At 37.8% G+C, this 13,153-nt stretch overlaps 1 protein-coding gene across 6 annotated transcripts in view; it reads right to left on the bottom strand.

The window, feature by feature from the left end:
• The window catches only part of SPOCK3 (SPARC/osteonectin, cwcv and kazal like domains proteoglycan 3), a 577,544-nt gene that overhangs the window by 143,617 nt on the left and 420,774 nt on the right, over positions 1-13,153 (bottom strand). For 5 of the 6 annotated variants that reach the window (XM_012811836.1, XM_012811838.1, XM_012811837.1 and 2 more), the window contains one exon: positions 3,998-4,121. The exons of the other annotated variant lie outside the window; for it this stretch is intronic. In XM_012811836.1, the coding sequence (XP_012667290.1) occupies positions 3,998-4,121 (124 nt within the window). The remainder of the gene's footprint in view (positions 1-3,997; positions 4,122-13,153) is intronic. 6 annotated transcript variants of the gene reach the window in all.

Consider the following 13,153-nt stretch of genomic DNA (forward strand, 5'->3'; position numbering starts at 1 on the left):
ACATATCTTTATAACAATTAGGGAATCCACAATACAGAAAGATGAATAAGGCCTCCAGCCTGGGTGCGGTGGCTCAAGCCTAGGGTGACCAGATGTCCTGCATTTGGCGGTACAGTTTCAATTTTTAAAAATTTGTCCCGCATCCCATGGTGTTTTAAAAAGTCCTGATTTTTGGAAAGAATGCATGAATTGGCGGGAGAACAGTAAGGGAATATACGGTTTTCGGCTGCCATGTGGCTATTTCGCCAGGATACGAGTTTTATATTATTTTTGTTAATTTTATAATGTTAAACTGTAATAATAACAAATAATTGTTGAGAAGTGATTATTGAGAACTGCTTATCAAAGTTTGCATTGTTGTCAAGCCCCGCCCCTGCCCCACCCCCCTGTCAATGGTGTCCTGCTTTACCAATGTTAAAATCTGGTCACCTTACTCAAGCCTGTCATCCCAGCACTCTGGGACTCCAAGGCGGGAGGATCACTTGAGCTCAAGAATTCAAGACCAGCTTGAGCAACAGTGAGACCCCCATCTCTATTAAAAATAGGAGAAAAACATTATCCAGACATGGTGGCCTATGCCTGTAGTTGAGCTACTTGGGAGGCCGAGGCAGGAGGATCACAGGAGCTCAGGAATCTGATGCTGCAGTGATAATGCCACTGCACTCTAGACCGGGTAACAGGGCAAGATTCTGTCTCAAAAAAAGAATGGGAAAATAAGTGCTCCAGGGGAAAACCAGGTTAATGCCCTGGAGTAGGGTTCACATCCAGGATTAATAGTATCTGGCTCTTTTGCTAAAGTTTAGCATATCAGCTGAGGAAATTAAACGTTCCAAGGAAAGAGATTCACAGACACTCCTGACCTTGAAGTTTGGAGTCCAACACTCCTGTGTGCTCAGATACCTACAAGACCCCAACCCAGCTCAGATCTACTCCAGCAGAGTTTGCTGGTCTAGTGACAACATTCAAGACCCAGAGAAATTCCTATAACCCCTTCACACAGCTTTTGTTTTGAACTCCCAGTAAGTAGATGTTAGAAAAATATCAAGATTCTCTTTTCACCAAGGCACATCTCTCTACAGTCTTTGTTCTTCATCTAATATATAAATACCCTAGAGAAATACAGAAAAAAAGATGAGGTTTTGTTTTGTTTTTAATTTTGAGACAGTCTTACTTTGTCACCTTTGGTAGAGCGCCATGGCCTCATAGCTCACAGAAACCTCCAACTCCTGGACTCTGGCGATCCTCTTGCCTCAGCCTCCTGAGGACCTGGGACTATAGGTGCCCACCATGACACTGACTAATTTTCCTATTTTTAGTAGAGACGGGGTCTCACTCTGCTTAGGCTGGTCCCAAACTCCTGAGCTCAAGGAATCCACCTGCCTCCGCCTCCCAGAGTGCTGGATTAGAGGTGTGAACCACCACAACAGGCTAAAAATGAGGTTTTTAATGGGAATTTCAAGTCAAATCAACTTCTTAAAGTCACAGTGAGGATAATTTACCCTGAGCTCTTACAGGGCTGAGACCCTGCAGTTTTCATTGCTTTGCTAAGCTCAGCCTCGCTGCTGTCAGGGAAGTATTTAAGATTAATATGGATGATCCAAAGTGCAAAAAATCACTAAGTTAAATTAGATCAACTAAGAGTGATTTAGGGTTACTAAAGACTCATAGCCATTTGAACCAAGTTTTTTTTCAATGTCTTTCTCTATAAAAAAAGCACTTGTGACACTTACATGAATTAATATGAAAATAATAACTCAAATATGGGTTATTTAGAAGACTGGTTAAATAACCAGTCTTTAATGTTGTAAATAATAGAACTTATATAGAAGCTTATATAATTCATAAGCTAAGGCTTTAGAGTATGCCCAGTACACAAGGAAAACAATGAAGAAATCACATAAAATTGGAAATATATGAGGATTAATCTAGTTAGGATGGATGTGTTGTTTAATTTTGGGTAACAACATAACTGCTATGTTTCTTAAATGCTAAGTAACTCTTATATCATCAAGCATGGCCTCCCATTTAGTCTCAAAGGTAGATATCACTTACGATTTAACCGTGTGTCCTGTGAAATTAAATTGGGAAAGAAAGAGTCACCTGCTTAGGAGCATCCAAAAAAGCATCCCAAAGGAGTCAGTGGTCAACTACTCTTAGCATTCTTTGGGAGTGATGACATGCTAGCCACAGATCAATATTTCCTACAGATATTTTTCTTGTGTTGAGAAAGATGTACACCGATCTTACCTAGATGTGTTAAAAATTCCAATCCCTCCACCACTGACTCAACTTGTTCACCATCAACGCTCACTGAATAAAATTAGCATTACAATTTGCTTGCCTTAAAGCTCTACCTACTGGTCTGAATATTACAACCTGCATCCTTCATTGGAACTTAATGAAACAATGTAATGATTTACAAATCCTGTACAGGGTTAGATGATAGGAGGTAGGCTCACTCTTTTTTGAGCTGACAACATGAATTTCCTAAACCTGCAAAGCTGAGGTCCTAAACCACAGTGAATTCACCAAGGTAAAGGCATGTTTGAGAAGATCCCTGACACCTCCTGTCCTAGAGGTAATTCCAGTTCTAGAAACTTCTGCACATAGATAATGGGAGCTTCATTATGGATACACAGCTTTGGGCACCTCTTATGCAGCACGTACTTAATGACTGAATTTATGTATCTTGCCATTGGAATGCTTTCATCAAGATTCTTAATTACAAAATGCAAGTGCAAGTTATAGGAACATGTTTACTTGGACAAAGTATGGTTCATAAGCAGTTAGCTACAAAAGCAAAGCATTCAGAAAGTCAAAAAACTTTGGGGTTAACTTTGCAATAAAAAAAATCAGACAGGAACTGAGGTAAAGCTATTTTATGGATCTTGTGTATATTATTCAATGAGAATATACAAAGAGTTCCTTACAGAGATGTTATTATGTTTCATTATAGGGTAAGCTGCACTGGGGATAATCAGAATATGCTATTATACCTCTTCAAAACATAATTTTTTAGAATAATGCCCATAGCTCAGAGGCCAGGGCACTGTCCAGGCTGGCGGGTTTGAACTCAGCCCGGCCTGCTAAACAATAATGACAATTGCAACAACAACAAGAATAGCCAGCATAATGGCCGGTGCCTGTAGTTTCAGCTACTTGGGAAGGCTGAGGCGAGAGAATCACTTAAGTCCAAGAGTTTGAGGTTGCTGTGAGCTGGGACGCCACAGCACTCTACCAAGGGCAAAATAGAGACTGTCTCAAAAACAAAACAAAATAAAACAAAAAAAAGCCCCTAAATCTATAAATGCATCTGGCCCCGAGGGTTTCAGGCAAGATGTTATGAGCCTGTACATTTTTTAATTTACATAATCAAGGAAACTCATCAATTCTTTAGTTAGGAAAACTTCTTTAAAATTTCTAAATATTCCACAATGTGGGATGCCAAATTGACAGGCAGAATAACGTAGAGAGAGCACAAAGCATCGAATCAGAGATGACACCAAATCGTGACCTCACTGTCACGATAAGTATATGAAACATGCCAAATCACCGTACCATTTGGATCTTCAGTTTTGTTTTTTTTTTCATTTGCTAAAGGGGTCTTGTAGAGGCTTAAATGAGATAATATAGGAGGTAATATATGAGGTAATAACCTTAGCACCAGATTATAGCAGCTGTTGTTGTGACAATTATTAATGCTATCAGACAGCATGCTAACTCTTCTGACCCCCTCCGTAGCAGCAGGAAAGGAAATGGTGGTGTTAATATCTGAAGGCTCACTGTGCTTACGGCTTTTCTATTTCAAACTTTAAAAATTGTGATACATCAAAACAAATATACATTGAATCATATTCCAAACCAATGAGATTATTCATATTATGTTAAAAGTTAAATGAAACATTTGGATGACCACACAAGATAGCTGATAGTTTTAATAATTTACTAGTAAGTATACATTATTTATTTCATACTAATTTTTTACAGTTGTCTTTACCTGTGAAGAATAGGTATGACCATCTGAACCACAAACGGGACTGGCATAGACCACTGGGCACTGCTTGCAGGTGGATGACAGGGGACCCCTCCCCTGCTTATGGCCTGCTCCTGACTCCTTCATACTGTGAAAATAATAAAACAAGCATACTTAGTACATTTATTTTAAAATAAACATTTATATTAGAACATTCCTTTCCCCCACTGTCATTCCAACTCGTGGTGATTAGAGTCAATAAAACTTTATTCTCATTTTCAAGGTATTAATGCAGTGTTCTGTATTACTCTTTTGTTTCATATTTCAAGGTCTGCCTCTAAGAAAACAGGAATATATCCCTTAAATACATCCTGCTTAGTCACAGACAGACTATAGCTATATTTCATTACATGGACCCTTTTCTTGTAATTTACACTTGTGAAATGTGTATTTGGTAGCCCCAGAAACAGAGGCAACATTTGATCAGAAATAGAAGATTTACATATCAGGCACCTTCTTAAGATTCTTCCTCTTATTTCATCAGTAACAGTATCAAAAACCAGACACCTAATTTACTGAATGCCTAAAAACAAGAGCAGCTTACTTCTAAAACAGCAACAAAGAACTACAGTTTTCTGGCGTCTTCCAATATTTAGAGAGCAAATTACTAGGCTTCATGTTAGCAATTCCCTTTTATTATGTAGAAGTATCTCAAAATAGATCCATTTGGCTTTGATGTAGAATAACTTGGGAAAACCCATGCTCTGTCACTACCTACACTTGGAATTGTTTCCCAACTTTGATTAAACTGCTTTATTCTTCTATTTGTGTAAACAATTCAAATTGAGATGGGAAAAGGGGTTTAAAAACAATGAAAAAAGCAACAAGGAGTCTGTAACAGAAGCATTCAATGTTTAGAAGTCCTCTCATAAATCAACAGTAATTCATTATAATTATGATGGAGAGTAATTTGATGTCTATGTCAGAATGAAGACAGATATTTTGCAAGAAACACTGTTTTCCTTATAGCTTTTAATTTTCTTTTAATGACCAAAAACCAGTCTCAAAAGACCATTAAGAAGCATTGTAAGGACTTTCAGTACAGGGACAGAAGTCCAAGTATATGTTTCAAATTTTGATAAAATTTGGATGGGCGTTACAACATCTATTATCTGTGCCTCTCAGAAAAGATTTTAATGAAGACTCCCATAGTTCTAAACATTTTCTTTTATTTCAATACCGTACCTTCTGCCAAAGGCTCACATCAAAACCTTGACTTGCTATAGAGTTCATCTCATAAGAGACATAATGGGAAAAAATTACTATGAGTGTTTTTCTGATTAAATAATTGGTAAAAAAAAAAAAAAAACTTAATGGGAATTTAAACAATGACTTCGAAATCTGAAAATTACCCTGTACCACTTCAGGAGTTATAAATTACAAAACAGTAGCAGAAAAAATTCAGAAATTAAAACATTCTACTTATGTTGTAATTTCACTATGTGGTATCAAAACAAGGCATAGAATATGCAGAATTATTTGCTCTTCACAAAGATTAAGAGACTGTACCACTAAGTTTGGGCTTCTAATACATGAAAATATTTTATTAGAACAAACTAGAATTGTACTAGAAATGGGATGTGTACATTCTTTTTGCCTATTTTTCCTGGGATGTGTTTGCCAACATAATTGTACAATGACAGTTCTGATGGCCATTCCAGAAAAAGAGTTCTTAGATTGCCTGAAGGGTGGCCTGGATCCTGGTGTCAGCACACAGCTTCCCACGGCGAGGACCTCGAAGGTGGCTGTAGTGGTGTTTGGCAGTGAGGTAGGAGAACCTTTTATACAAGTTTGCGAGCTTAATTGTTTGACTTCCTATACACACAACGGTACATCTCCTTTTTCTTGATGTCATTATTTTCTCCTAATATACCATATAACTTATAAATTCTTAATGAAATATGGAAACTAAACATTATTAGATGAATTTTCTTAATTAATGTAAATTTTTACAACTTCTTAGAAAACCATTCACATTGAATTCCAAGAGTAAATAGAAGTGAAATCTTACACAATTTGAAGATTTATTAAAATTCTTGAGATTTAAATGAGCTCTTAAAAAGTGAACTTTCATTGTACTTTTAGTAAGTTTTGAGGTTAAAAAAAGTTTAGTTATTGTTTTTCTCTTTAGATTCAACATTGCTGAACATTAAATAAGTAAACATTTTGGATCCCTAAAGTAATTATCAATGAAATGGCATTTTTTAAATGCTGGTCAGGGTTTCCTGAGGTCAATACAACCATTATTGTAAGATTGTGTGTATTTGCATCAACACTTTAATTAGGAGTTGATGTTAAACTAAACAATTTCCTAAACAAAATGACTGCAATTTATCTGACTACATTTATTCAAGATGAATTGAATATTAGATGAAAATATATTAGCCAGAATTCATGTTTTAATAAATGCTACTCATACCACATATACAGACAACAGTGAATTATGCATGTTTTACCATATTTAATAGATCTAAATCAAAGCACTTAATATTTCGTCATCATAATACAGTTTCTGTAAAACAGATGTTATATTTAACAAAATAGATTAGAAAATCTGAGACTAACATTGTTTCTTTTTTTGAGTCTCAATTTTATTTTATGTTATTTTATTGTCTATAAATCTGAGCCTAACATTGTTTCTTTTTTTGAGTCTCAATTTTATTTTATGTCATTTTATTGTCTATTTTAATTTTTTATTTTTAATTATTGTAAATACATAATAAATATATTTATTTACCAGGCACATTTGACATTTTGATACAGGCATACGATATGTATTAATCAATCAGGATAATTGGGGTACTATCACTTCAGGCATTTATTATTTCTTTGTGTTAGGAACATCCAAATTACACTCTCCATTAAAGTATACCATAACTTATTGATGACAGTCACTATTTTCTGCTCAATATTATTCACTCTATCTAATTCTATTTTTGTATGCATTAATCATTCTCACTTTATCCCCCCTCCCCCACTACCCTTTCCAGCCTCTGGTAGTTGTAATTCTACTCTCTGTCACCATGAGATCAATTGTTTTAATATTTAACTTCTATATATGAGTGAGAACCTGTGAGGTTTGTGTGTAAATTGAAATATGAAATAATAAATTAAATAGGTTGTATGTGTTCTTAAATCATCTCAGATTGGCTAATTCACACATGAATAAAATCAACCCTTTACTTCATTTTCTGTATAAAAGCAAGTTACATTTAAATACATAAAGAGCAACTTGAAATGAGCTGGAGACCAGTATCCTAAGTGAAGTATCTCAGGAATTGGAAAACAGATACCACATGTGCTCACGTTTAAGCGGGGGTTAAACAGTGGATAGAGACGGTCATAAAGAACTATGATGGAGAACTATGAAGGGCAGAAGGGAATGGGGTAAGGGATGAAATCTACATGTCGAGGACAATTTACCCCATGCTGGTGACAGGCACACTGGAAGCCCTGACTTCAGAATGATACAGTTTGTCCACATAACAAGAAAAAGACTCCTTAAAGGTTTGGAAATTTAAAAAATTATGGATAGAGGGACACAATGGCAGAGCAGAAGTAGCCCATGTGTGCTGCTCTCAAGGAGAGGACCCAAAGTTACAAGTGGATGCCCTGTGTGAAGGGGTCTTCTCAGAGACCGTGCACCTTGGGAAAAGTGGGGGCCCATGGGGTCTTCTCAGACACGGTGCACCCTTGGAAAAGTGGGGTCCATGGGGTCTTCTCAAAGGCCGTGCACCCAGGGAGAAGTGGGGGCCCATGCCGAATGGAGGAGAAGCTGATTAGGCCAGCAGAGCAGGAATCCAGTGGCTCTCCTTCTGGGTTTGTCGTAACTGACATTATTCTGTGTTCTGAGGTCCACAGGGCCAGGTCTATATAGGGTACGGCTTTGTGTCAGCCATATATGCAGCATGCCAGCTAGGGCAGAGAGTGAGCCTGGAGAGAAAATGCTCCCATATCCTTTGTGAGCAGGAGATGAATGCCCTTTGCCCATCAGAAGATTTGAGCTGAATGACACCCACAGACACTCTCCTCCTTAGTAGCCCTGTGGTAACTAGCTTTGTCATAAAGACCGGGAGAGCCCCAGCTGCCAGGGTTCCAATCACACATCCCCAACCCTACAACATGAAGTTGCCACTTATCCCTGTGGCCCTGCTCCTATGGGTCCCATGTGGCTGCTGGACCCTGGTTTCTTCTCCAGTAGCTGCCTGGTGGGACACCCACATGAATGCAGATGGAGTAAACGGCTACATCCCTGATACCTATGACCACTACCTAGATAGCCTCACACAACAGTCACTGTTGCTACCATGGGAAGACCCAGGCAGAACAATGCCAGCCTCCATAGTCACCCAGACCTGGACCTGAGCCTCCCACAGCAGCCTGGAGAGCACTCCACTACTCTGCACACAGGTCATCCAGTCCTGGCTTGGACTGTGATATCACATGGGAATGGACAACACAGACCACCACATTCCAGGTCAGTCTTACAGAGCAGACCACGAAAGCACCATCTAAGCACCTCTCCTTCTTCTGAGTAGGACAGTTCCCAGCAAAGAAGAACAGGTGCATGGTAAACCTATCTTCCCAGACTTACTGGGAGGTTTATGTCGATAAGAAACCAGCAAAGCTCTGTTAACATGGAAAAACAAGCTAGTTTGATATCCCCAAGAGATCATAATGCATCTCTAGCAATGAACCCTTAACTAAAAGAAAACTGTCAAAATGTCACAGTGGAATTTAGAATGTGGATGACAAATAAGATGAATGAGATAAAGAAGTTGAAACCCAACATAGGCCAAAACAATTCAGGACACCAATTAAAAAAATTTAAAAAAGTCACTAAGAGTTAGACAACATAAGAAAGATATAACATAATTCAAGGAAATGAATGCCATGTAGGTAATTGTAAATATAGCCAAAAGCTTCAGCAACAAATTAGACAAAAACAGAACCAATCTCAAAGCCTGAAGACAAGCCTTTCAAACAAACCCAATCAGTTAAAGAAATAGGAAAAAGAATAAATAAAAATGAACAATCACTCAGAGAAACGTGGGACTCTGTGAAGCAAACCAAGATATAAATTATGGGTATCCAAGCAGCTTGGGCTTTAGGAGAAAAAAAGCATAAAAAATCTGAAGGAAATGATGGAGGAAAACTTCCCTGATGTAGCTGGAGATTGAACTGTCCAGATACAAGACAATGATGAGACACTGGGAAGGTGTATAGTAAATAGCTCATTTCCACACACACAGTTATTAATCAGACCAAAGTCAAGAAAAGAAGAAAACTCGACAAGCAGCAAGATGAAACCATCAACTAACCCACAAAGGCAAACTCAACTTGTCAGGCTGAGAAGGCATCTCAGCAGCGACAGACCTCACAAGCCCCAGGGACCAGGGCTCCACTGTTAGTCTGCTTACAGAATTATTCCCAACCAAGAATTCGATATTCCGAAAAACAAAATTTCATAAATAATGGAGACAGAGACTTTTCCAGATAAGCGAACACTAAGAGAATTTTTCAATATGAGACCTGCCCTACAGGAAATACTCAGAGCTACATTATACACAGAAAAGTACAATGGAAATAGACCAGTTTAAAAACACCTGTGGCTCAGTGAATAGGGTGCTGGCCCCATATACCAAGGGTGGTGGGTTCAGGCCTGGCCCCCACCAAATTGCAACAAAAAATAGCCGGGCATTGTGGCAGGTGCCTGTGGTCCCAGCTGCTTGGGAGGCTGAGGCGAGAGAATCGCCTAAGCCCAGGAGCTAGAGGTTGCTGTGAGTTGTGATGCCATAGCACTCTACTGAGGGTGACAAACTAAAACTCTGTCTCTTTAAAAAAACAAACAAACAAAAAACCACCTGAAAGTTAAAAATCACAGCACTTACAAAACAAAAGCACAAGAGGGAAATAAAGCAACAATGTACCGTTCAACATAAGGAACTGAACAGAATCCAATTCTGTCAATACTAACACACAACATAAAGGGTCTTACTGCCCCACTGACAGACACGGATTGGCTGAATGGAAGAAAAACACAGCCCACGCACATGCTGTCTCTAACAAACACACCTAAATCATAAGGGCTGGCACAGACTCAAGGTAAAAGAATGGAAAAAGTATGTCATTCAAATGGAAACCAAAGGCGAGGAGGTGTAGCCATTCTCATATCAGATAAAACAGACTTTAGACCAACCATGGGGAAAGAAAAATACAGGTCATTATATAATGGTAATGGGAACAGTTCAGCAAGAAGAGAACAATTTTAAATACATATGCATGTAACAAAAAAAGTTCCCAGACTCACAAAGCGAATTTTATTAGATCTAAGCAAAGAAATGAACAGTAGCATCTTAATTTCTGGGAACTTCAATTTCATACTGACAGAGCTGGACAGATCACTGAAGCAGAAAATCAATAGCAAAATACAAGACACGTAGAACTCTAGAACAAATGGTCCTAACGGACAATCACAAAACATTCTACCCCATCCTTCTTATCAGCACAGGGGACATTATATCTTAAGACACAAAATAAGATCCAGCAAATTAAAAAATATCCAAATTGTGTCTTGTATCTTTATCTTCTCAGGCCATAGTGGAATAAAACTAGAAATCAATTCCAAGAGAACACCCAAATTGAGAGTCATAGAAATTGAATGTTCTACTGAATGATCTTTGGGTCAATGATGAACTCAAGATATAAATCAAAAAATGCTTGAAGGAAATGATAAAGTGGATATAAGCTATCAAAGTCGATGGGATGCAGCAAAAGCAACCTGGGGAAAAATTCGTACCCTCAAATGCCTACATCAAAAACACTCGACAGCCTAATGTCACACCTCAAGAAACTAGAAAAAGAAAACCCAATCAAACACAAATCTAGCAGAAGAAATGACAAACCTCAGAGAAGAAGTAAATGAAATGGAAACCACAAAGCCTCAATAATAAAGTTAGTTCTTAGAAAACATAAACAAAATCAATAAATAGCCAGATTAACCATAAATGGAAAAGAAAGGACTCAAATAAGCTCCATTAGAAATGAAAAGGGAGACAGTACACCTGATACCACAGAAATACAAACTGTCATCTGTAAATATTGTGAAATGTTCTATGCACACAAATTAGAAAATGTTGAAGGAATTGAAGAATTCCTCGAAACACACAATCTCCCAAGCCTGAATCTGGAGGAAATAGAACTCTGGAGCAGACTAAATCCTCCCAATCTGCCCCAGACCAGAAGGATTGACAGCTGAATTCTATCAGACCTACAGAAAACGGACGAGAGGGTATCCTACACAATTGTTCCATGACAATCAGAGGGAATCCGCCCTAACTTTACCTTAGAGAGCTTCTATAAGGGGAAAGCCAGGAAAGGACACAAGAAAACTACAGACCAATGTGCCTCATAAACACAGATGCAAAAAATCCTCAACAAATTACTAGCAAACCAAATTCAACAGTGTATCAAATAGATAATTCACCACGATAAAGTCGGTTTCTTCCCAGGGACACAAGAATGGTTCAATAAGTGAGAGTCACCACACAAACAGAAGCAAAAACAAGGACCATATGGTCATCTCAATAGATGCAAACCACGTATTGGGTAAAATCCATCATCCTTTAATGATGAAAAAATAAGCATAATTTTCACCAACAAATCAGGCATAGGAGGAACATACCTCAAAATCATAAAAGCCATATATGACCAACCCACAGCCAAAATCATACTGAATTTGCTTCAAGGACATTCAGTGGTTTCAAGGACAAGTTGAAGCCATTCCCCCTAATAACTGGAGAGAGACGAGGGTGCCACCACTTCTGTTCAACATGGTGAACTCCTAACCAGGGCAATCAGGTAAGAGTGAAATAAAGGGGATCTCAAGTGGGAAAGGGAATATCAAACTATTCCTGTTCTCTGAAGATATAACGTTTTATCTAGGAAACCCTAAATAAATACAACAAAGTTTCAGGTTATAAAAATCAATGTACAGAAGTTAGTAACACTTCTATTTACTGTATTAACAGTGGTCAAGCTTAGAGTCAAATTGAAGACTCAATACCATTCACAATAGCTACAAAAAAATACCTATGAATATACTTAACCAAGGAGGTGAAAAGTGTATACATAGAGAACAACAAAACATTGATAAAAGAGATGACAGTTGACACAAACAGACAGAAAAACATGTTGTGCTCAGATTGGTGTACTCATCAGTGTTAAAATGCCCATTCTGTCCAAAATAACTGACAGATTCAGCACTACACCCATCAACCCATCAATGTCATATTTTACAGCTCTTAAAAAAAATTCTTGGGATACTTTGCTAAGAAGAACATTTTAACCAGTTTGATGAGAGTATTTCAAAATGTATATGAAAACAGCACACTGTACCCCATGATTGCATTAATGTACACAGTTATGCTATAAGAAATAAAACAAAAAATTCTAAGCATAATTGGAAGTAAAAAAGAGTCCAAATAGCCAAAGAAATCTTAAGCAAAAAGAATAAATTTGGAGGCATCACGTTACCTAAAATCAAGTTAGATGACAAGGCTACACTAACCAAAACAGTGTGATATTGGTATAAAAGTCGAGAACCAGACAAATGGAACAGAATAGAAGCCCCAGAAATAAAACCATCTCCCTATATCCAACTGATCTCTGACGGAGCAGATGCAACCCAGGCTGGGGAGAAGCAGCCCTGCGCTGTGAATGGCGCTGGGAGAGGCCACATGCAGCAGCAGGAAGCACACACCTGTCTATTGTCATGTATGAAACTTTGTAAAATGGATAAAATGTTGAGTATAAAGCATAAAACCATAAAAATTTGAGAAAAATGTAGGAAAAATTCTTGAGTTGTGGCCTAGACAAAGAATTTAAGACTAAGACTTAAAAAAAACTTAGACTAAGACTAAGACGTCATAAAAATGCTTCTGCACAGCAAAGAAAATAATTGACAGAGTGAAGAGACAACACACAGAATTAGAGAAAATATTCACAAACTAGTATCCAGATTCTACAAAGAGCTCACACAAATCAGTAAGAAAAAACCTGCACAATCCCATTAAAAACTAGGCAAAAGACATAACAGGGGTTTTTCTTTTTTTTTTTTTT

This window comes from Otolemur garnettii, unplaced genomic scaffold (assembly GCF_000181295.1).
Source record: "Otolemur garnettii isolate 467f Iridium unplaced genomic scaffold, OtoGar3 scaffold00177, whole genome shotgun sequence".
NCBI classification, from domain to species: domain Eukaryota; kingdom Metazoa; phylum Chordata; class Mammalia; order Primates; family Galagidae; genus Otolemur; species Otolemur garnettii.